This window comes from Panthera uncia (genome assembly GCF_023721935.1).
Source record: "Panthera uncia isolate 11264 chromosome B2 unlocalized genomic scaffold, Puncia_PCG_1.0 HiC_scaffold_24, whole genome shotgun sequence".
Classification (NCBI taxonomy): Eukaryota; Metazoa; Chordata; class Mammalia; order Carnivora; family Felidae; genus Panthera; species Panthera uncia.
In genome coordinates, this window is record NW_026057580.1 from 97,910,093 (window position 1) to 97,936,048 (window position 25,956).

The 25,956-nt window shown below is 40.7% G+C and overlaps 1 protein-coding gene across 5 annotated transcripts in view; it reads left to right on the top strand.

The window, feature by feature from the left end:
• Positions 1-25,956, top strand: part of PHACTR2 (phosphatase and actin regulator 2) — a 230,408-nt gene that overhangs the window by 118,031 nt on the left and 86,421 nt on the right. For all 5 annotated transcript variants that reach the window (XM_049653001.1, XM_049653003.1, XM_049653005.1 and 2 more), the window contains exon 2: positions 9,624-9,791. In XM_049653001.1, the coding sequence (XP_049508958.1) occupies positions 9,624-9,791 (168 nt within the window). The remainder of the gene's footprint in view (positions 1-9,623; positions 9,792-25,956) is intronic.

The following is a 25,956-nucleotide window of genomic DNA, read 5'->3' on the forward strand; positions in this document are numbered from 1 at the left end:
TTTTTTTTTTTACATTTATTTGTTTTTGAGAAACAGAGTGAGACAAAGCGTGAGTGGGGGAGGGGCAGAGAGAGAAGGAGACACAGAATCTGAAGCAGGCTCCAGGCTCTGAGCAAGCAGTTAGCACAGAGCCTGATGCGGGGCTCGAACCCACAAACTGTGAGATCAGGACCTGAGCCGAAGTCGGACGCTCAACCGACTGAGCCACCCAGGTGCCCCCCCTTAAGTTTCATCCTTATGCCTATGCTCAGCAAACTGAGTGGTCATTATCTTTAACATAGAGGAAGTGAAATTCTCTTGGTTGGTGGTTTGCCCACTGGAGCTGTGTCAACCTTTTCTTCATTTTATTTTATTTATTTATTTATTTTTTTATTAAATTTTTTTTTTTAACGTTTATTTTTGGGACAGAGAGAGACAGCATGAACGGGGGAGGGGCAGAGAGAGAGGAAGACACAGAATCGGAAGCAGGCTCCAGGCTCTGAGCCATCAGCACAGAGCCCCACGCGGGGCTCGAACTCACGGACCGTGAGATCGTGACCCGAGCTGAAGTCGGACGCCCAACCGACTGAGCCACCCAGGCGCCCCAACCTTTTCTTCATTTTAACAAACACAGTATAATCTCCACACGCCATGACCTGCTCCCCACTCAGACTTGGGAGTTATAGGAGATGATTAGGGTAGGGGAAGGAAGGTAGAATGTTGATTGCTTCCTTTTTTATTTTTCACTTCTGCAGCAGCATTCTTGCTGTTCCCAAGTAGAGCCATCAAATCTGTTCATCGTACTCTTTGCTTATTCTGATACCAGTGGTATTTGAAACTTGAAACGCATTTATTTTACAATAAAAGTGATTTTCCGTTTGCAAAGTGATCCTTGTTCTACTCAATCACGTTTCTTCAGGGCCCCAATACAAGTGATATTATTTAATCTGTTAAATATCCTGTAGCAAGTCTAGGGGATGTTGTGCATGTCAGAGCATGAGGATGTCATACAGCTGCACAAACATACTCATTCTTCAGGCCTATCGGCCACAAGTTTAAGCTCTGAAATTCTTTGTCAGTGCTTGCAGACAGATGGAAGTCTTTAGTAGCTTTTCCCCGTGGGGGTTTAAAAATAATGGCTGCCTCCATTAGAAAAACAAGTTAAAAAACTGATGATATCAAATTCCTAAAACTAATACTATGATAAATAAGGATTATGGGCAATCAGAAGACCATAGTTAGTATCAGTGAAGAGCACACTCTGTCTGCAACCAGCATGAACTTACCCGGGAAGACATTGGGATTGTTTCAGAGACAAAACAGTACCTGCCGTCATCCTCTGGAATAGTCCAGGGAAGCAGCCAGAGGTAGAACTGAGTTATTGTTCGTTAGGGTTTATGTCTTGCCTTCTCTTAAACTAGCTCTCCGTTCCCACCTATGTCCCTCTGTTCCATTTTGTACAAAGGATACTCTTGGAGGCAAACTATTTCCTTTAAAGCCCAAATACCAGCTTTGTGACCTTGGACACATTACTTGGTTCTCTCTGGGCTTTACCTTCCTTATTTATAAAGGAATGCTAATAGCACCTGCTTCACAGGGTTGCGTTGGCAGTTAATGAGGCAATATTCATAAAGCACTTAGAACTGGTCTTAATGTGGCCTGAAAGATCGATACGTTCAGCACAAATCAGTATGAGAATCGTAGCGTTTTTCAAGTTGGAAAGGAGCCTAGAGATCATGTAACTTAGTCTCCTGATTTCAGCAATGAAATACTGGGGTGCCTGCCGAAGGTCACAGGGCTTGGGACCCAACCCTCTTCTTCACTTACAGTTAGTTAACCATTGCGGTTGGATCGTTGAAACCCAGAACGTTAACTGAAATTTATTGTGTTTTCTAATTCTGCACTGTCTTTGCTTTTTGTTCTGCAAAAAGAGTCTTAATGCCCTTTTAGAGCTACCAGGAGGTGCTTCCGGCTCCCCAGTCATATTCCAAGGAGGACAGGATCACGGAGTGGGGACAAAGGCCTGGGTCAGGAATCACATGACCTAGATTATGTCTTTGCCATTAGTTAATGATTTGGAAAGCCACATAGTCTTCCTAGGTCTCAGTTTTTTCACACATAGGTTTTTAATATAGATAGGATAACGTAGAACTCCTGTGTTAAACACAGCTGTAGTTCCCAGAACGAACACTGTTGTACTCAAGTGTTTCTGTGGATTGCATAGCTCAGAACTGCTGCATACCCTAATATGCAGAGTAAAAATAAACACAAAGCTGTCATTATTTCCAGAAAATACACTGCTTCTCCACCTTTAATCTTGCATAGGGGATCTTCCAATTTAGCGGTTTCAGGTCCATCTCAAAAAGATAGATTAGCTTTCCCGCAGATCTGGTAGAGGAAAGGAGGTGCTATTTGCGTTTTCCACATAAAGAAATTAGTAATGATATCCTTTATACATAGAAGAGCTTTGCATAAAGCTCTTCGTTGTCAAGGGCTCTGTCGTCTTGGGTCTTGCTAAGATAGCACATTTCCATTTTGTGGCTAGGTAGCTTTGCTTTGGATAGCTCATGTATTTAGATGAATGTCACAGACATAAAGTTCAGTGAAAAAGGACAGACACGAAAGAGTAATGCTGCATAATTCCACTAAGTTGAAGTTCAAGAATAGATAACACCAATCAGTGGTAATAGGGGTTAAAACAGGGGTTATTTGGGGGATGGGAGAGGATGGGTATTGACTGGCAAGAAGCACAAGAAAGGTTTTTGGGTCTGGAAATGATTCTAGACTTTGATCTGGATGGTGACTGCTTATACAAATTCTTTTCCTGCCTGTATGTGTACCTAAAAATTATTTTGAAAGAGCTCCATAGTATTAATTTGAATGACTAATCTTACTCCAGGTCCCTTGACATAACATTATAGCTTCTGGAAATTGGCAAATACAGGGTCAAGTTATGAGAGCAGTCTTCCTCCAGGGGGATTAATATTCCTTCTTTTTCCTCTATTGATAGCAGCATTTTTCACATTCTATTCTTTTTCTTTAAATATAATTTCTTGTTTACATTCTATTCTTTTTGCTCTAAATGGGTTTTAAAAGATGAAGGCTAAATAATTTAAAAACTATTTTTAGCCATGATCACTACCTTAATGTTGATTATTTTTTTAAGCTGTCAGCCGATGAAAAGCAATTTTTTCCCCACACCAATCAAGATCTTTTCTAACTCTAAAATTGCATTATTCTATGATTTTAAGTAATGGTATATACATTGATATACAGAAAGTTCACTAATTCTCTAGTTCCTTTGTAAAAATTTTCACGTTTAACCATTTCACATGTTCAGACATGACCTTATAAGTTTGCTTTCGTTTTTTTCCCATAAAGACATATCATGGGTCTATTCTGAGCAGAGCAGAATGGCAATGAGAACGTTTTTCTTGGCTTTACTTTAAAAGGTCAGCCATCCTTGATTTGGTCAACTTTCAGGCCGTTCCCTCCTTGATTTCCACCAAAATGTCTACTGATCTTTTTTGGTCCCTGGTCAAATCTCTTACTCCCTGTGAAACAGTCCCCGTCACCTCAGTCAGCGTTTACTGCTCCCCTCTGGGCTCCCACATTTGGACTCTGCTTCCTTGTTACACTGCCTCCCCACCTGCTGGCATAGCTGAGCACTGATCACACCTGCTTCCCCAGCCATCCTGCAGGCTCCATAAGGGTGAAAATCCTGTCTCACTGTGATCTCCCAGGACCTTACATGGTGGGTTCTATAGCCCCGAGTTAAAGCAGGCCTTGCCATGCCGTGGTGAAGCGGCTGTCTCTGCCTAAAATCCAAGCCCCGCCACCCACACAAGTGTGTCACGTGAGGAAGACACTTACTCATTATCATACACACACACACTGCCAAATACTGAGCTAGATATTTAGTCTCTGGGAATCTCACCTTTCTCATCTCCAAAGTGGGACTAATAATAATCTCTGTCTCAGAGCTCTTGTGAGAATTAGCATGAGCAGGTGCAGGTAAAGTACTCAGCACAGTGCCTGGCACGCAGTAAATGCTCAGTGAATATTACTGATTATCAGTTAGTGCTTACTAATTCTTGCTTGCAGGAGGGGATGAAACTCATGGCGGGTCAGTGGCTGGTTCTTGCGGGGTACCTGTTCATCAGCCCTTTCACACCGGCATGAGCTATGGGATTTCTGTTCCTGAGTTGTGCCGTTCGCTCTTGTCCCATCCCCAGGAGTGCAGGGGAAAAAATGGATAAGAAATACATCCTCGGTTGTCATGAAAGAAGTTTCAGTTCTTTAAATCTACTTTGATTCCCAAATAAAATTCTATTATTGAAAACAGTTCAGCTTTAATGATTTAAAAATAAAGAACAAAGAACTTTTTATTCCCAGATTTGTCATTCTATGTTAGCAGTACATGATTCTAATCCCAGCATGGTGTGTGTGTGTGTGTGTGTGTGTGTGTGTGTGAGAGAGAGAGAGAGAGAGAGAGAGAGAGAGAGAGAAAGAGAGAGAGAGAGTGAGTATTGGGGGTATGTTTGGATCTCCTCTCTCTGTATGGCCTCGCAGTAAGTGGGAGTGGATACTTCTGACACCATTTTTCAAGTCCCATTATCTACCCTTTTGAAATATGTTGAGTATCAATTACCTTATTTGGGTCTATTGTGTGCTTAAAAAGTGCTGAAATAGCAATTTAATGACCTGTAAATACCTCTTAGTGATAAAATACTAGGAATTGAAAATATTGATAAAAAGAGATTTTAAAGAGAAAGATGGGCAATCCTAAAGCATAGTAACTTCCACAACTCCTTTGTGCAGAAATTTTTACTGTTAGTAAAAGGCAGTACCCTCTAAGGTCTCCCTACAGCTGATATCCTCACCCTTAAGCAGCTCTTAAATCCTCATCCTCATGCACCTCCATGCTAGCTAATGCCACATTTATAAAAATGAATGCTTTATGGCACAAAAACACACACACAGATCAGTGGAACAGAATAAAAAACCCAGACATGGACTCACAACTATATGGTCAACTAATCTTCAACAAAGCAGGAAAAAAGACAGTCTCTTCAACAAATGGTGTCGGGAAAACTAGATGGCTACATGTGAAAGAATGAAATTAGACCACTTTATTAGACCATACACAAAAGTAAATTCAAAATGGATGAAAGACCTAAATGTGAGACAAGAAACCACCAAAATCCTGGAGGAGAACACAAGCGGCATCCTCTTTGACCTTGGCCATAGACACTTCTTACGCAACACGTCTCCAGAGGCAAGAGAAACAAAAGCAAAAATGAACTACTGGGACTTCATCAAAATAAAAACCTTCTGCACAGTGAAGGAAACAATCAACAAAGTGAAAAGGCAACCCACGGAATGGGAGAAGATACTTGCAAATGACATATCTGATAAAGGGTCAGTATCCAAAATCTATAAAGAACTTATCAGACTCAACACCCAAAAAGCAAATAATCCAATGAAGAAATGGGCAGAAAACACAAATAGACACTTTTCCAAAGAAGACATCCACGTGGCTAACAGACACATGAAAAGATGCTCAACATCACTTATCATCAGGGAAATACGAATCAAAACCACAATGAGATACCATCTCACACCTGTCAGAATGGCTAAAATGAACACCTCAAGAAACAACAGATGTTGGCAAGGATGCAGAGAAAGGGGAACCCTCTTACACTGCCTGTGGGAATGCAAACTGGTGCAGCCACTCTGGGAAACAGTATGGAAATTCCTCAAAAAGTTAAAAATAGGGGTGCCTGGGTAGCTCAGTCGGTTAAGCATCTAACTTCGGCTCAAGTCATGATATCATGGCTCGTGAGTTAAAGCCCCATGTCGAGCTCTAGGCTTACAGATCAGAGCCTAGCGGCTGTTTGAATTCTGTCTCCATCTCTCTGTCTTTGCCCCTCTCTTACTTGCATGCATGCACGCACACACTCACTGTCTCTCTCAAAAATAAATTAACTTTTTTTAAGTTAAAAAAAATGAATGCTTTATTTTAAAATAGTTTTAGGGGCACCTGGGTGACGCAGTCAGTTGGGCATTGACTCTTGATTTCGGCTCAGGTCATGATTTCGTGGTTCATGGGTTTGAGCCCCATGTTGGGCTTTGCATTGACAGTGGGAGCCTGCTTGGGATTCTCTGCCTCCTCTCTCTGCCCCTCCGCTGTAAGCATGCTCTCTAAATAAATAAATAAATAAATAAATAAATAAATAAATAAAACTTTAAAATAGTTTTAAATTTGTTGAAAAGTTGTAAAGATAGTGCAGTGAGAGAGAGTTCTCACATACCCCCCTACTTAATTTCTTCTGTTGTTCATCTCATGTGTGAGTTGAATAAATTTGTTACAACCATGGAACAGAGCATTGGTACATTACTGTTAACTGCCTATTTGATAAATTTCTGTTTAAATGAAAAATAAAACCTGCTCGTATTCTCTGAATTCTCAACAATTGGTAATGTGGAGAAGTCCTATTAGGTGTGAGCTCATTCGGTAGGAAAATAGACTTAGCTGTGCCATTTAAAATGTCTATGTTAGAACAGCTAATGACTGTATTTCACAATATTAAAATATTTAACGATCTAAAATATTTTGAAATATTTTAAAATGTTGATCTCAAGTGTGAAAAAGAAACTTCTGGTGAAGAACAGGATACTCTTCTTATCGTGAAAGTTGATCCAAATTAGCCTTTAAAACAGTCAGGAAATTTAGACTTTCATCTGGGATTTGCCTAGCAATGTGTTCTCATCTACATGGAAATGCAAAATTCAATGGAACCGGCAGTATTCTGGGTGTTGGGAGGAGAGGAGAGTTTATGTTATGTGCATACTACTCAAAAGCAGTGAAAATCCCCTACACATTCATGATTTAAGAGAAGTACAATGGCGGTGTGGCCAACTGTGCCAACATATGGTTCCTGATTGCAAATATGGTTTGCTCTACTAACCCAACAATTACAAAATTACAGGTGAATTTATTCAGTCAGAAAAAAAGATATGCATATGTGTGCACTGCTCTGGTCATTGGCACTGGCCCAGGCCCTTTCCAGAGTAGAGGTAAAGACTGGAACTGTAAATGCATAATAAAGAAAGATAACAGCAGTTAATTTCTTATGCAGCTATGAATTTAACATTAAGGCTTTAATTCTTCATTCACTCAATCTCTCCATCTGTCACCTAGAGAACTATGTAATTTTTCTTTTGTTTATTTTTGTTTTCAGGAGAAAAAGTAGATTATTCTTCAAGGGTTTGGATCAAAAGCAGAATTTTTATGGAGTGTCAGGGAACTGGATATGTGGCTTGAAAGAAAATGGGAAGTGGATGTGTGTCTCTAGCCACAGAGACAGATTTGAGATTTAGACTCTCATTCCTATATCTGTGATAGTCAGCCCTTATATGTTTCACAGCATTTAAATTGTTCAAAACTAAGCCCTTCAGCATAAAATCGCAAAAAAAGAAGAAACACCATACATTCAGTTCCTCCCTCGGCTTACCCCTTCTTTGAGGAAGTGAAATAAAGAAGGATTTTACATTTTCACTCTGGCTTAGCTTCAAAATCAATCTGTTTCATATTTCTTCCTGTCTATTGCACTTTGGCCAGTATGAGCAGGGTAAAGTAGGGTCAGGAAACATATGAAAGAATCAGTCACTGCAGGATTTGCATTTCTGCCTGAAATTAGGATAGATATTGCAGGAGGGAAGAATGGAGTTTATCGTTCAGTTCTTGGAAGAAGCCCATAAGGATTTAGGGGTTGGTGTATGTTGATTGTCTTTTGTCATTCAGTTTAAGATTTTTCTTGTTCTGGTATGTCAAGTGATTTAAAAAAAAAACAAAAAAACTTTAAGTTTATTTTGAGAGACATAGAGAGTGAAGGAGTGGAGAGAGAGAGGGAGAGAGAGAATCTCAGGCAGGCTGTGTGCCTTTTTTTTTTTTTTATTGTCATAAATTCATTTTGGCTCCTTTAGAACTTCATATACATGGAACCACACAGTATGTATTCTGTTATGTTTGGCATTTTTCTCAGCACAATGTTTTTGAGACACATTCATCTTTTTGTATGAATGTATCAATGGGTTTTTATCATTATTATTACTGCTGAGTGTTATTTCATTGCATGAACAGTACCATAATTTATCCATTCTGGGCTGCTTCCAGTTTTTTGTCATTAAAATTTAATGGTTGGAATAACATAAGCCATCATTGTCTTCCTTCTGTTTTGAACTTCCTGCAAGGCAACTTAGGGTTTTGGGCCTTTTTTCTGATTAATAAAATGATTAAGTCACTAAAGATACATTCTACCACACACAATACCCACCTTTCCATACATTTCTTTTTTTTTTTTTTTAATTTTTTTTTAACGTTTATTTTTGAGACAGAGAGAGACAGAGCATGAACGGGGGAGGGTCAGAGAGAGGGAGACACAGAATCTGAAACAGGCTCCAGGCTCTGAGCTGTCAGCACAGAGCCCGACGCGGGGCTTGAACTCATGGACCGCGAAATCATGACCCGAGCCGAAGTCGGCCGCTTAACCGACTGAGCCACCCAGGCGCCCCAATTTCCATATTGTTAGTGAAAATTACCAGTTTATTTGAAGCTGAAAACTTTTTTTTTTTTTATGCAATAGGAGCAAAATATAATTTTAGCACCATAAAAATTAGAATTTAGGGGCACCTGGGTGGCTCAGTCAGTTAAGTGTCCGACTTCAGTTCAGGTCATAATCTCACAGTTTGTGAGTTTGAGCCCCACATTGGACTCTGTGCTGACAGCTGGGAGCCTGGAGCCTGCTTTGGATTCTGTGTCTCCCTCTCTCTTTCTGCCCCTCCTCTGCTCATGCTCTGTCTCTCTCTCTCTCTCTCTCTCTCTCTCTCTCAAAAATGAATAAAGTTAAAAAAAAATTTTTTTAAATAGAATTTAGCTTCTTGGCACTAAGTTTTATTTTGTGAAGGAGAAACTGTGGTTTTAACTACACCATAACTGTAATATTCATTACTGAGACTGCCATACTAACCTCTGGAGGAACATCCAATTTCAGGAATAGAACAAAACCTTGGATTGCGAGTAACTTGCTCTGCGAATGTTCTGCAAGACAAGGAAACATTTCTAATAAATTTTAACTTGAAAAACGAGCGATGTCTCGCAATACGAGTAGAATGTGACACTGGATGTCACATGATCCCAACTGAGCCAATGGTTCTTGAAATTTGCTTTGATATACAAGTGCTTTGGATTACAAGCATGTTTCTTTCTGGAATGAATTATGCTCGCAAACTAGGCTTTTACTACTTAGAATATTCTGTTCCTTCACAAAACATCGATGTAGTTGCTACAGATGAAATCAGCTGTGTTTTGCAGGCCTTTATTTGGCCCTAGCTAGTATGTAAGTCTCTTGCTTCTCTTCTATTTCTCCAAAATGATTATCTGAGGGGACTGTAATTTCTGATTGATTGATTTACTGACTGATATCAGGGGAGTTCTGCCCCTGGGAAGTGGGGCAAAATAAACTTTATGTGAGATTCCAATTAAAGTGGCCATGCTTGCTATTAAAGTACAGGAAGAAACACATGATGTTGTTTCAACTTTTTATTACAGCTGTTCTCTGACTTTATTTTTCTTTATACAGTTGATGGACTTGACAAAGCTTCCATAGCAAACTCAGATGGCCCAACAGCAGGCTCCCAAACACCTCCCTTCAAGAGAAAGGGGAAACTCTCCACCATCGGTAAAATCTTTAAGCCTTGGAAATGGAGGAAAAAGAAGACCAGTGACAAATTCAGAGAAACCTCAGCAGGTATGAATATCATAACTTTGTTAAAAGATGAGTTGTTAAATCTTTGAAAAGATAACCAATTGTGTCGTATAAGGCTTTTTTCTCCCAGAAAAGAAAATCCATATTTGAAATGAAATTAGTTAATTTAAAGATGAAACAACCTAAGAGTTCTGATTTGCCTCCTTTTCCACTCATTGACTTTCAAATATATTCTTATTCTTAAATATATACTTGTAAATTCATACAGAAAACTAGTGTGGAGGAAGGGAGAGGTGAAATAGAAAATTAGAAGCAGAAATGTTATTTGTCAACATTGTAGCTGAAGTATCTGTGTGCACACACACGCACTATTGTCTATCTACTTAGTTCCAGCAGTACAATCCTGTTTGTTAACTTAAAAAACTTTTTAATGTCTTTTTTGAATGTATTTGTTCTGTGGGCAAAATCTAAATGGCTGTTTGAAGGAAAAGGGTTGCTGTATTTATTGTTAAATTTAAAATTTCCATCATGCCTTTAGGACAAGTAAATGGTTTCTTTCCTAAGGGAGTCATAACACTGCTGGTGTGAAAATTTATTATAATTATTTTGTGGGTTTGTTATACTTTAAGAATTACGTTATTTAGCACCTTTCATGTTAAACATTATTTAACCTTCGTGTTAAAGCTTCATGTGGACTCATGGAAGAAATGGGCTTTAGATCTCGGGCCAGAATTAAGCCTAACTTAAACAGGTGTCCAGTATCAGTGGGATTATCTTTAAGGTAGAAAGCCATTTATCTCATGATAGAAGTTCAACTTTCTCTGTGCTTGTTGTCTAATACAGTCCCTTCATCAGAATTCCTCATTGCCCCAAGGTTAATATTGTCATTGTATGTGCAGGGTCACAGAGCATATCTTACTGGTCTGTGCTGACATGAGAGTTGGCCTTTAGTTCTAGGGCAATGAAATAAAATAGAAAATACCTCAGGGGCCCTTGGCTGGCTCAGTCGTTAGAGTATGCAACTCTTGATGTCAGGGTTGTGCATTTGAGTTCCATATTGGGCGTAGAGATTACTTAAAATCTTTAAAAAAAGAAAGAAAGAAAATACGTCAGATAGCACAAGGGTATGGAATTGGGACATTCCTAACAAAATTGTCTCTGATGCATTTGCAGCCATATAACTTCTTTGAGCACTTAATGTTTAAAAAGATATAATGATACTGTATCTGGGATTCATGTCAAAATAATCCTGGAGGTGGGGTGAGTATAGATGAAAGAAGACTGACCACAAGGTGGTAATTGTTTAAGCTCAGCGATGGGTAACATGGGGTTTATTATTCTCACCTCTCTACTTGGAGATATTGGAAATTTCTATAATGAAAAGATAGAAAAAAAGAGAGATTTGGTTTAGGGGGCAATGAGATTAGCTTGGTTATTAAATTTTCTGTAGTTTCTAATTGACTTCTGGGATGAGGAGGCAGTGGGAAGTGGACAGAGTGCTGTGCTGAGGACACCTGGGTTCTGATATTGTCCTTGCCCCCTAGGGGCCATGTGACCTTGGGGAAGTCAGATCAGAGTTGAAGGAGTTGAATTCTAAAGTGCTTTCAGTTCCAGATTCTGTTGTCTCCTTCTAACCCCTGGCTGGGTATCTTGTTCTCCCTTGTTCTTCAGTTGTGAATGGAACCATACTGGTCTTCTTAATTGTCCCCCTCTTGGATTTCCCTAAGCACTGAGAGAATATGGCTCTTCAGGCGACCATGGCTACCCAAGATGGGAGTGGGGCTCCAGGGAGTAGCAGTGAGAAGATACTGAGAAGGGAAGGTGGAAAGAAGTGTCTTCATTTGTCTAGGTTGCCCTTTACTTGAATCTAGGCTGCTAACTTCTCTCTCCCTAATGTAGAAAGGCAGCTACCAAGAAATTCTCCTTCACTTTTCTTTGTCATCCCTTTTTAATTATTTTAACAGTAGATAGTCTGTAACCCTGAATATTTAAGATTAGTCCTTTTAAACAGCATTAAGTATTATTTTATGTTATCCCATCTTTATTGAGGATAGCCTCCCCATCTTTGTCTTCTGTTTTCTTTTCAGATTCACACAGGATTTTATAGAAGTGTATGTAGCTCCAAGGAGTTATTTGTGGATACTATATTCCTAGCTCCTAAAGCTACCAAAGTGCATTAAAAACCTGAAAAAGTTATTAGATGTCTTTCTCTCTCTCTTTTTTTTTTTTGCATCAATATTGTGACATAGCAGAATAAAAACAAGCCAAGTAGATATGCTAACAAATCTTTGTGAATTTATCTGCTACATTTATTTTTGTCCTTTCTTTTTAAACCCATATTCTTAATAATATTTTACTTGTATTTCATGTTATGAAGTGTCCCATTATAAAGTATTTTATTATCACCTTATATATATGCTTATTTTAATGCTGAGCTTTATGAAGTGTATCAGTAAAGGCTAAAATACAGGGAGGCACAAAATGGTATAACATATGTTTTATTCACATTGAGGAAAGATGTCACGTCCTCAGGAAAACTGATGCATTTGGAAATAACCAAGAGAAAGGTGTTTTCTTCTTTAATAAATTGTCCCCAACAATGAGCTCTCATTGTTTGGATATGACCCAGGCCATGTGCTATCTGGCAAACTATAAAGTATACCGTAGGCACATCCCACAATATGTCGGGATCCGAAAGAAGATGCATTTCTTCCAAGAAAAGTAAATCTTCTCTGTTTTTCCTTCTCCTAAACTCCTGGCATTATAGTCGCTTGGATGTGGATCTTACTGTGTTTCACTACATAGTGATTAATACTGCTTTTCCTAGTCTGGGTTTCTGTTGTAGGATTTTTAGTTGGTAACGGATAGGATGCAACAGTGATTTATCAATGCCATTGTAATAAATGCCATTGTAATCATATGGTGGTGGTAGTTAAGAAGTAGTTAAGAATATTCAGAGCATGGGGCATGAGACTCTTGATCTTGGCGTTGTGAGTTTGGGCCCCACGTTGGGTGTAGAGATTACTTAAAAATAAAAATCTAAAAAAAAAAAGAAGAAGAAGAGTCCTGTTCTCTGCCTGCTTTGGTGGCCCTTGAGTGTCAGCTATATTTTGGAGGGCCGTCCTGTTTGGGACTGTGCCCTGACTTCATGTTCTCTGGCCTTATTTTAAAGTGGAAAGTTACCTGTATCTTCAACTCTGTTTAGGCTGGTCCGTAGGCCGTCAGCTTCTAGGATAGGAAAACAGTCCTCTTGGCATTTACTTTCCTCTGGGGCCTCTTTTCATCATCTGGGTGCGAGGGCCCTTCTCTGGTCTTTATAGTTACATCCCTTCTGTGTCTTTAGAACTCAAAATGTCATTTATACTTCTTTTCCTACACAATAATTTCTTCCTTTTTTTTTTTCTTCCTGTTTCTCTGGGGGTGGGGTGTGGGTAGTGGCTGAGGCTCCTCCCTCTGGATCTTTAAACATGCTTCCATCTCCCCAAAGCTAAGAACACAAACAAATCCTGTTTAAACACAGTTGTTCCTCTAATTTCTGCATAGTCTGTTACCATCAAGAGAAACATCTTGGGGCACCTGGGTGGCTCAGTCGGTTGAGTGTCCAACTCTTCATTTCTGTTCAAGTCATGATCCCAGGGTCATGGGATCGAGCCCCATGCTGGGCTCCACACTGAGCATGGAGCCTGCTTAGTATTCTTCCTCTCTCTCCGTTGCCCCTCTCTCCTGCTTGCATTCTCTCTCTCTCTCTCTCTCTCTCTCTCAAATTAAAAAAAAAAGGAAAAGACCAAACATCTTGAAAATACAGCCTGTGTCACTGCTTCCACGTTCTCTCTACAGGGTCATTCCTTTCCCTCTGCCATCTGCCCCTGTGTCCAGTGCTCCTCTGATGACATTCCAAGCCTCCCAACCAGGAAATTCAGTGTCATTCTTTCATTGCCACCCATTCCAAACTCTGCAACATTAGCCATCACTGGTTAGTCCTTCCTTGATTTACAAAAGATGTCATTATCTTGGTTGTCTTTGACTTTCCTTTCTCTCTCTTCTTTTCTCTTCCCCCCCCCCTTCTCATATCCCCTAAACCTTTTAAGGAATTTGCAATGTGTCTTAACCCGTCTCTTTCTTTGAATGTGCTTTTCTCATCTCTTCTCATATCTTCCAAACCAAGCCTCCACCCAAGACCTAGCCACATCTACCCAAGCACTTGATGGGTAGCAATGCCTGAGGAGTGCATGTTAACCCCAGATCCATTCATAAGTTCTACATATATCACTGAAAATGTGATGCATGCCAGGCACTGTTCTGGAGCTGGGTATTCTTCACTGAGTGAGTAAGCAAGGTTCCTGCCGCTCCTGGAGCTTTCATTCTAAAGAGGTAACGTGCTGATAGCTGCTATGAATGAACACAGAGTGAGGGAAGAGGCAGTGGGAAAGTACTACGTACAAAATACATTCCCATGCAAAACAGATCCTTGCCAATCCCAGCTATCCATGCTGTTGCAGACATGGCTTTCTTTGGCATCCTGACTTTGAACCATGGAGTCCTTTGACTTTTCCTTGCCTCTTACCATCTTCTACGTTCCAAGGGTTCCAAAACCTTTCATGTGTTTTCTCCTAGTGCAAGGTCTCTACCATTAGCCTTTCTTCTCAGTCCCCATTGTCTGATCCTTATCACTCTATTATGGCAGGTAGCCTCTTTGCTGTATTTAGGTATTAGCTGTACTAGCTGTAGAAACCTACAGAATGCTAGAGAAGGTAGGGAGAGGTGAGGTTCTGGCAGTAAAACTGCCCACAGGGGGACCTGACCCAGCTGGTGAGGCTGACAGAGAAAGTTCAGGATGCCAGGAGCTGCCAGGAATCCCAGAGTAACCACAATGATAACTTCCCAAGCCTCAGGTCAGGCAAATAGAACAGTGGGTATTTCAGACCAAAATGTCATGTGTTCCACCCAATAAAGTAGAATAACAGAGCATCCTGGAGAGTGAGAGTGGGGATCTGGGCAGGCTTTAGTAGCCAGGGTGTTCTTTACTAGGTGGTAATATTCATGGGAAGATGGTGCCGGCTATGCAAATAGAAAAACTCACAGAACTCCCATTCTTATTTTTCCAGGAACCAGGAAATAGAGCTGGTAACTAGGACAGGAAGTTACCAAAGGACTGAGGACGTAAACTCAGTGTATAGAGTGGAAAGCAGTGTATGGGTTTTGGGGAGGGGTCCCCTCAGACCCCAAACCTCAGGTGCAGGAGCTCCTGTTGCTGGAAAGGCACAGCTCAAGAGCGAGGTGGCCAGAAAGAGCGAGGCTTCTTGTGGATTCGGGGAAATAGGTAGGCAAACTGTCCACCTTCGCCCTCTCTCCTCTAGCTCATCTTGGATTCCACCATGAAGGAATTTTCCTCAGGTGGAACTTGGGTCCCATTGCTTCTTGCTCAAAAGTATGACTGACCCCATATTGTTTCCTAAGTGAATTCCAGACTCTTCAGCTGTCCTCAGCGTAACCCAAACTGACATTTCCCCTGATTTTTCTCAAATAGTCACTTATATTGGCTTTCAGTCATGCAGGGTCACTTACTGAACGTGCCCCTAAGCTTTCTTGTCTCCAGGCCTTTCTTCCTCCCACAGCTACACCTGGGGGAAATACTATGTCATGCAAGGGTCATGACACATCTCTTCTTTCTTAAAGATACTCTTTTTTGGGTAACATTTATTTATTTTTGAGAGAGAGAGTGTGCAAGTGGGGCAGAGACAAGGGGAGAGAGGATCCAAAGTGGGTTCTGTTGCTGACAGCAGTGAGCCTGATGTGAAACTCAAACCCGCGAACCGGGAGATCATGACCTGAGCTGAAGTAGGACACTCACCGACTGAGCCACTGTGCCCCTCTTAAACACATTCTTCACCTTGATTTTGTATCAGCTGAATACGAACCTTCCCTCCTTTTCTTGTGATTCTTTCAAAATATGTATAGTTTGACTTCTCTAATTTATGTGTCTGCTCTTAATTTGCTATGTAAAATATTTAAGGGCAGAGACTTGCTCCCTCATTTTTGCCTCACTTCGGGTGCTTTATATAATAGTTTATACTTAGTATGTACTCTTGAGTGTGCCTTGAATTGCTTATTTATTGAATATCCACTATAAAAATACAGCACTGGATGCTTAGGACTTTGTAAAAGAAATTGAAGACTGAAAAATCATAATGAAAAGAGAAAGACAGTAAATAAAATACTAACCAAAAGCATGTACTCTCAATTAGCACCATGTACAACTTTCAAGAAGTCAATAAAATAATGAAGGAAAATTTCTCTTTCCTCTCTTTTGCCCTTATTTTAAAAGTAAGTTATACTCCTAAATAAAGAAATTTATCTTCATCATAACCATGGCTTCCAGAGTTGTGTTGTTAGTAATGCAGAAGGAATGCCTGTCTAGATTTTTAGATAACATTGTTGCAAGTTATCAGCATTCTGAGAATGGAGAGTGGTTTGTAGAGAGGCATCTGGTGGAAGCTTTAATTTACTGATACTCTGCATTCCCTATTAATAATATCACCATGCCAGGTTCTGTTCTGCTCCAAGAACTTTCTTCACGTTAACTCATTTAATCATCTAAGTTTATGAAGTGTCACTGCTACTGTTGTCCCAGTTTTACTGATGAGGACACTGAGGCCAGAAAATTCAGATGACTTACCCGAGGAGGCACACCCGGACGGAGGCAAAGGTGGTGTCTGAACCCAGGCAATATTGTGCCACAGCCAGTACCTTTGACCATCGCACTATGTTGTATCTCTAGAAGATAACTTCATACCCGGATCGGTGAGGACTGAGCACTGAAAGGTGATCCTACTTTGTGGGTTTGCTTCATATACTAGAGTTTTTGCTGTGAGAAGGATTTGGTCAGAAGAAGAATTTAGGTTCCACTTACCTGCCTAATTTCAGCAGTGTAGGCACAGAAAAATGGTTGACAAGGGCCAAAATTTATGTTTGGTCCTATTAAAGATAATGTTCTCTGTAACCATAGCGGCATAATGTCTCTGTTTGGGATTATTTTCTCTATCTAGAAAGTAGGGCAAAAGTAGAAGGTTTTCCTAGGACGATATTTGTTAAGGACCGGTCTGATTGCATTGATAAATGACAGCATGTTGATCTTATCTGTCTTGTTCTACCATCTGTCTTGTTCTTCTTCCATCTAAAAGATGGAAGGACTTTTGTGTATCATTTACCTTAGCACCATATTGGAGGAAGGGAAGAGAATCTCCCCACAGGAAGTTACAGAAAGAAGTTGTATACAGAAGGAAGCCAAAAACGACACAGCCCGACCAGGTCTGCCGAGCCCTCCACTCGTTTGTCTTCTCAACAGATGTTTGCTCAGCATCCACATCTACTCTGTGTCAGGCACTGTTATAGACAGTGGTACAGCAAGGAACAAAGGAGACAATGCTGCCTTCCCCTATGGAGCTTATATTCTAGTAGTGGTAAGAGGCAGAAAGTAAACCCCCAAAGTTAGTATATTAAAAAGTGCGAAGGAATAACATAAAGCAAGGAATAGGGAATGTGGGAGGTAAGTTTCAGTTTAAGATGCCCGTGGCCGGAGAAACTTTACTAGGAAAGCGACACTTGAACAAAGACACAAGGGAGGGGAAGAAACGCACTCAGGGAAATCCTATGAAGTAAGAAATCACAGGAGTGAGAGCATGTATTTCCTTCTAACAGTGGTGTCAACCTACTGAATGTAGTCCATTATAAACTTTATCCAGTCATTTAACAATTAAAATACCTCACATTCATGAACTTCTTGGTTGTTAATCTTGATATCTGTTGCTGACACCATGGCTCCTGACAAACCATGTAATTTCACGCGATACAATTCTAGAAGAGAAGCAAGAATCCAGGAAAGGAATTTAACTTTGTAATATAAACGTTTTGTTACAGCTTCCTTTCTGTTTTCTTTAATTCATTTTTTAATTTTAGAGAGAGAATGTGCATGTGAGTAGGGGAGAGGGACAGCAGGGGAGAGACAGAGAGAGAGAGAAAGAGAGAGAGAGAGAGAGAGAGAGAGAGAGAGAGAGAGAGAATCTTAAGTTGCCCCACCTTCAACACAGAGCCCCTTGTGGGGCTCAGTACCACAACCCTGGGATCACAACCTGAGCTGAAATCAAGAGTAAGACGCTCAACCGACTGAGCCATCCAGGCACCCCTACAGCTTTCTTTCTTAAGTTAGAATTTAAGAGCCAGATTTTGACAGAGTATCAGAAATACAGCTTCATGGAGTCCAAGTTTAGAACCTTCATATGTTGGTGTTTTTTTTGTTTTTGTTTTTTGGTTTTTGGTTTTTTTTGGTGGGTCTAGATATCAAGTTCTTCAGAGAATGCCTTTATAAATTGAAAGAATTCATGTATGATCTCCTCGGGTAAATGATCCTTTGCTTACATGCTAATGCTGTCTGCAATACTGCTTTGCTAAATTACTTGGGATGGCAAGTATGTTTCCAAATTAATTTACAAAATTCAGTTTGATCCACAATATGCCTGAAACTGGCTACAATTAGGATTTGTTCACATACAGCCAAACACTACTTCTTGAAACTATAGGAAAATATCATCTGAATTTTACTCTTAAATTAAGAATGTTAGGGCTGTAGAGTGCCTTCCCAGTCATCTGGATCTGTCTCCAAGGCAGGAATGCCCACTGTCCTCGGCAAACCTGACAAGATGAAGGGGTTCATTCAGCTTCTGAGCTCCTAATTCCTCACTCTAATTATTGAGGAACTTTTCTTTTACGTCGACTTGAAAGAAATTCTCTCCAATGTTTCCAGCTACCCCCTGGCACTAGTATATGTATTTATACAGATCTCCTGATCACAGTGTTACATAATGGTCCTTCCTTCTTTTCTTAAAGTTCTTTCATCCCGTCGGTGTATTCTCAATTCAGAGTTTCTCAGCATGGGGCCATACTAAATTGTCCAGGTTATTCAGTACGTTTTTATTGAGTACCTGGCCCAAGGCAGCATGTTCTGAGGACACTTGATGAGCAAGCCTGACAAGGTCCTTCCTCTCACATAGCCCACAGTGTAGCTAGACTTCATGTTCCCTTTCCTGGCTATTTATTTTTATTTTTTTATTATTTATTTTGAGAGAGAGAGAGAGAGAGAGTGCGAGAGAGTGCGAGGGCAGGGGGGGGCGGGCAGGGAGAGAGGGAGACACAGAATCCAAAGCAAGCTTCCAGGCTCTGAGCTGTCAGCCCAGAGCCCGACGCAGGGCTCAAACCCGTGAGTGTGAGATTATGACCTGAGTCAATGTCGGACACTCAACCGACTGAGCCACCCAGGCGCCGTCCTTTCTTGGCTATTTTAATGCCAAGATAACATGGGGACTTCCCCCAAATTCTTATCATTGTACTTCGTCAGCCACATTTTTTTATATTTAGAATTGCATCCAGAGTAGGAATTCATCTTGTTATTAAAATGACAAGAATTTATCAGTAGGAATTAAATATCTTCTGCTCACTTAATGTTCTACATATAGAAGAACAGCCAAATCCTTCAAGCTGGGTGATCCATTTTTACCCCCTACGTACGTACAACAATGTGCTCTATGTCATTTCTGTGTACCCTTCTGCATATTCTCCAACATATGTCTCCCTCCATTCTGTGTGTTTTCTTGACAATGTCCAGCTGGGTGAGCTCCCTCCTACATTAGACCTCCCCTTTGGGTCAGATTGGTCTCTTTCCAGTTATCACAAACCCTGTCCCACCACATCTCAAAGAATTACTTTACTGTGTGGACACCTTGGTTCTCCTCGATGTATTCTCTTCTGCCTCTGCACCTGTTCATATCATGCTCACACTTCTGGGATGCTGTTTATTCTGAAAGCACTGGAAGTCTTTGCTGCTGTGTCTTCTGTCCTAGCTGCTGTCTTCCACAGGACCTGATTTTGTACCATTATCCAAGTGCCTTCCTCCCTCTCTAATTCAGCTTTAAGGTTCTCTTCACTAGGCCAGACCAGTCAGTCTCTGCCCCGCATGTTACTTCTTTTTCCACGGAAGGGACCCCATAAGTTGTCAGGCCTAGCATTTCTGTACAAATGTATGGTCCAGAAAATCAGACCTTGATTTGAGACCATCAGTTCAAGCAGCTACTCACTTTTGTTGTCCACTCTCTGTATACCATGACCTTCAGCCAGAAGAGAAGAAAACCACAGCCCAGCCTTCTGCATCTTTCTGTTTCCTGCTCAGGACTTCTTACTAGATGGGCTGTCTGATTTTTTCTGGGGAAGACAATTATTCCTATTGCTAAAAATCAGGAGAGTAGGAGTCTTGGCATGTCCTTCTGTGTGTCCTGAGAAACACACAGGGGAAGACAGTGTTCCTTCTGACCATACCCAGGTCTCCATGTGAGGCGTCACCTTGAGCACACACATCAGTAAGCGCTCCTCAGGGACCACTGTTTGACTTCCTGCTGACACTCACTTGCTGTTCATTCGCACAGCGAATATTCGCCAGCCTCCTACCATGAGCCTACATGTCGTTCTATGCTCCAGGGGTACAGTTGTTAACAAAGGGGGAAAGTTTCAAGGCTCGAGAACATTGTCCGTCAGTGTCTCGGGCGTACCGCTCCTCTCAGCCGTCTGTCTGCCTGTTTCCAGATCCACATCAAGCACAGCATCCGTTTCCTTCTCCTTGTGTTACCTGTTTTTCTCCTGGCAACCTCTTAACTGTCATTTTGATTCCTCTTTTCTTTCTCAAGACATTTCTCTTTGTAACTGCCTTAACCGTACTATGTTTCCATAACATAAAGTAAAAGGTGTCTTTTACCTTTTCCAGATCAGAGCAAAGAGAGATGTTTCCCAACTCCTTTCACCTTTGCTTTTTAAGGGGAAAACTAGTTTATATTTATAGCTTGCCTATTGGTGGCTCCTCTCTGAGGAAGAAAAGCAGAGGTCACAGCCCAGAGATCACTGGAATGGTCTTTGCACACTCCAGACCTCATAGCCTCTAATTTAGATTTTTTTAATGTTTATTTATGTTTGAGAAAGAGACAGAGGGAGTGGGGAATGGCAGAGAGAGGGGGAGACACAGAACCTGAAGCAGCCTCCAGGCTCTGAGCTGTCAGCACAGAGCCCGATGTGGGATTCGAACTCACGAAACACAAGATTATGAGCTGAGCCGAGGTAGGACGCTTAACCCACTGAGCCACCCAGGAGCCCCCAGACCTCACAGCCTCAAGTTTACCTGTGGTCTTTTATTGACACCCCTTTTGGAATCATTTCCTGTAAACTACCCCCAGCAAACTGGGGCTCTAGGGATGAAGCTTTTCACTGAGCACTGGCTTGTGCTTGCTGTGTCAAACCTTAGGCCTTTCAGAAAACGCAAATAGGGTGTTGATTTTTCCAAAACTTTTCTCTGCCTTGCGTCTCGTTTTTACTGTAGCCATGGGCCAATGAGCCTATGGTCCACAGAAAAATACGGCTGTCTTTCCTGACAAGTCTGACGCTGGACTGCTGAGATTTTCTCAGAAGTAGTTGTGACTGGCTAAGGCTGGAAGCATAGATACAAAGGAACTACTAACTAGTTCATTATTACTGCCTTCGTGGTCACGACTTTCTCAAAAGAGGTCATCGTCTTGGTCATTCACTACTCTAATACTTTTTCTTTGGGGTATGTGTGTGTGTAGTTCTGTGACTTTCCTTATATGTTTGTGTTGTGTAACTGCCACCATTATTAGTTCTGTCACAGTTTTATCTCTCCTCAGTCCTGCTGCGCTGTCCTTTTATAATCACACCCTACCCCCTCACTATCACCTCCCCAACTCCTAACTTCTGGCAACCACCGCTCTGTTCTCCACTATCATTTTGTCGTTTCAAGAGTGTCACAAAAATTGAAATCATTCGCGTGAAATGTTTTGAGCCTGGCTTCCTTCACTCACCATTTAGGCTTTGAATTCATCTGGGTTGCTGCATGTATGAGTCATTCCTTACGATTTTTGGGTAGTCTTCTCTGCTCTGAGAAGAATCACCCTGCTTCTTTATCCATTCACCTGTCAAAGGACATAGATTGTTTCCAGGTCGGGGTGGTTATGAATGGAGCTGCTATAAACATTCATGTAAAGGTTTTCTTGTATGTGAACAGAAGTTTTCATTTCGCTAGGGAAAATAGGTAGGAGTGAGATTTTTGAGCCATACATTAAGTGCATGTTTGACTTGATAAATGACTGCCACAGACTATTTTCCGGACTTTTGCATTCCTACCAGCAATGTTAGAAAGTTCCATTGTTCCCTTTCCTTGCCAGCACTTGGTATTGTCATTATTATTTTTTATTGTGGTAAAAAGACATCCTAAAATGTAAACTATCTAAACCTTTTTATTTTTTATTTTATTTTATTTTAAATTTTTAAATGTTTATTTATTTTTGAGACAGAGAGGGACAGAGCATGAGCAGGGGAGGGGCAGAGAGAGAGGGAGACACAGAACGGGAAGCAGACTCCAGGCTCTGAGCTGTCAGCACAGAGCTCAACGCGGGGCTCGAACTCACAGACTGTGAGATCGTGACCTGAGCTGAAGTCGGACGCTCAACTGACTGAGCCACCCAGGCGCCCCTATCTAAACCTTTTTAAATGAACCCTTCAGAAATGTAAAGTATTTTTACACTGTTACAAAATACATCTCTAGAACTTTTTCACCTTACAGAACTGAGACTCTATACCTATTGAACAACTCACCATATCTCCTGGTAATCCCCATTCTACTTTCTACCTGTATGAATTTGACTACTGCAGTATATTTCATATAAATGGAATCATACAGTAGGTATCCTATTATGACTGGTTTATTTCACGCAGCATAAAATGTCTGCAAGCTTCATTCGTGTTGAAACGTGCGTCGGCATTTCCTTTGTTTTTACGACCGCACCATATTTTATTGTATGTATCTACCACATGTTGTTCACCCATTCATCTGTCAGGGGACATTTGGGCTGCTTCAACCTCTTGGTTGTTATAAAAGGTGCCCCCGTGAACATGGATATGCTGTCACTATTTTTTATATTAGACATTCTAGTAGGTATGTAGTAGCATGTTGTCATAGGTTTAATTTGTATTTCCCTAATGGCTACTAGTGCTCAACTATTTTTCATGTACATATCTGCCATCTGTATATCCTTCCTGGTAAAGGTTCTGTTCAAGTCTTTTGCCCATTTTGTGATTGGGTTGTTTTCTTACTGTGCAATTTCGAGAGTTCTTTATATATTCTCTATAGAAGTTCTTTGTTGAATATGTGATTTGTAAATACTTTCTCCCACTGTAGCTTGTCTTGTTATTCTCTTCATCTGTTTTGCAGAGTAATGATTCATAATTTTGATCAAGTTCAGTTTATCAGTTATTCATCACATGTCATGTTTTTTGTGTTGTGTCTCATCTCTTTGCCTCACCTCAGATTGCAAAGACTTTCTTCTGTGTTTTCTTCTAAAACTTTTATAGTTTTACATTTTACATCTAGATCTATGATCAATTTGGGGTTGATTTTTATTTAAGATATAAGGTTTAGGTAAAGGTTCGTTCCCAGTTATTTTAATACCATTTGTTGAAAAGATTATCCTTTCCCCCATTCAGTCACCTTTGTATCATTTTAAAAATCAATAAACAGGGGCGCCTGGGTGGCTCAGTCGGTTGGGCGTCCGACTTCGGCTCAGGTCATGATCTCGCAGTCCGTGCGTTCGAGCCCTGCATCGGGCTCTGTGCTGACCGCTCAGAGCCTAGAGCCTGTTTCAGATTCTGTGTCTCCCTCTCTCTCTGACCCTCCCCCGTTCCTGCTCTCTCTGTGTCTCAAAAATAAATAAACATAAAAAAAAATTAAAAAAAAAAGAAAAAGAAAGAATGGCTGTTAAATTTAAAAAAAAAATCAATAAACATATTTTTCTTCCATATACTCCCCTTTGATAAAGATCTATTCAACTCTTCTGGCCAGTTTTGTGTGTGGGTGGTTTTTGTTTTTGTGTTTTTGGAGTTTTTTGTTTACTTGTTTTTGAGAGAGAGAGAGAGCAAGCAGGAAGGGCAGAGAGAGAGAACAAGAAAGAGAGAATCCCAAGCAGGGGGCCACACTGTCAGCACAGAGCCCAATGCCAAGCTTGAACTCACAAACTGAGATTGTGACCTGAACCGAAATCAAGAGTCACCTGCTTAACTGTCTAAGTCACCCAGGTGCCCCTGGACAGTTTTTATTGAGCTGTTTCTCTTTTTAATACTGAGTTTTGAGAGTACTTTAGGTAGTCTAGATATAATGCCTTTATTAGATATGTTATTAAAGATATTTTCTGTCACACTGTAGCTTGTCTTTTTTTTTTTTTAAGTTTGGTTTGAGAGAGGAGAGAGAGCACAAGCAGGGGAGAGGGGCAAAGGGCAAAGGGAGAGAGAGAATCCCAAGCAGACTTCATGCTCTCAGTGCAGAGCCCAGCGCAGGGCTCAGTCTCACAAACCATAAGATTATGACCTGAGCCGAAATCGAGCGTCAGATGCTTCACTGACTGAGCCACCCAGGCGCTGCAATGTCTTTCATTTTTTAACAGTGACTGTTATGGAGCAAAGGTCTTAATTTGGGTGAAATACAATTTATTACTCCTTTCTCTTAGGATCATGTTTTTGGCGTCGTTCGTAAGAAATTTTCAAGAGCATTTGTTGAAAAGACTATCCTTTCTCCATTGATTTTCCTTTGTGTCTTTGCCAAAAATTAATTGGCCACATGGTCTTTGTCAAAAATTAAGACTCACATTTGTGTGGGTCTATTTCTGGACTCACTATTCTGTTCTCTTAATCTGTCTGATCCTTTATCAATATCATGTTGTCTTGATTATTATAACTTGATAAATCTGAAAATTAGGTATCACAGTATTTCCAACTTCATTCTTCATTTTCAAAATTGTTTTGACTAGTTGCTTTGCCTTTCCATACACATTTTGGTATCAGATTGTTTATATTCTCAAAATTTTCCTTCTGGGATTTTTTTAAATTTTATTTTTTATTCTTTAAATTTATATCCAAATTAGTTAGCATATAGTGCAACAATGATTTCAGGAGTAGATGCCTTAGTGCCCCTGACCCATTTAGCCCATCTCCCCTCCCACAACCCCTCCAGTAACCCTCAGTTTGTTCTCCATATTTATGAGTCTCTTCTGTTTTGTCCCCCTCCCTGTTTTTATATTATTTTTGTTTCCCTTCCCTTATGTGCCTCTGTTTTCTCTCTTAAAGTCCTCATGTGAGTGAAGTCATATGATTTTTGTCTTTCTCTGACAGACTAATTTCACTTAGCATAATACCCTGCAGTTCCATCCATGTAGTTGCAAATGGCAAGATTTCATTCTTTTTGATTGCCGAGTAATACTCCATTGTATATATATACCACCTCTTTATCCATTCATCCATCGATGGACATTTGGGCTCTTTCCATACTTTGGCTATTGCTGATAGTGCTGCTATGAACATGGGGGTGCATGTGTCCCTTCGAAACAGCACACCTGTATCGCTTGGATAAATGCCTAGTAGTGCAAAATTGCTGGGTTGTGGGTAGTTCTCTTTTTAGTTTTTTGAGGAACCTCCATACTGTTTTCCAGAGTGGCTGCACTAGCTTGCATTCCCATCGTTCTGGGATTTTTATTGGAATGATATTAAATCTATATTGCAATTTGTGTAGGATTGATATCTTAACTATGTTGACTGTCACAGTGTATGAACTGGTATGTCTCTCCATTTAATTAGCCCTTTTATTTCTTTCATTGGCATTTTGAAGTCTTTAGAAAACAGTGTTAAGTTTATACCTATTTTTTTTAACTTTTTTTTTTTAATGTTTATTTTTGGGAGAGAAAGAGAGACAGAGCATGAGCGGGGGAGGGGCAGAGAGAGGGGGACACAGAATCCGAACCAGGTTCCAGGCTCTGAGCTGTCAGCACAGAGCCCGACACGGGGCTCAAACTCACAAGCCGTGGGATCATGACCTGAGCCGAAGTCAGACGCTTAACCGACTGAGCCACCCAGGTGCCCCATATACCTAAGTATTTCTTTTCTTTCTTTTAAAAAAACTATTATAAATGATATATGTTTTTAAAAATCCGTTTTCCGGGGCGCCTGGGTGGCGCAGTCGGTTAAGCGTCCGACTTCAGCCAGGTCACGATCTCGCGGTCCGTGAGTTCGAGCCCCGCGTCAGGCTCTGGGCTGATGGCTCAGCGCCTGGAGCCTG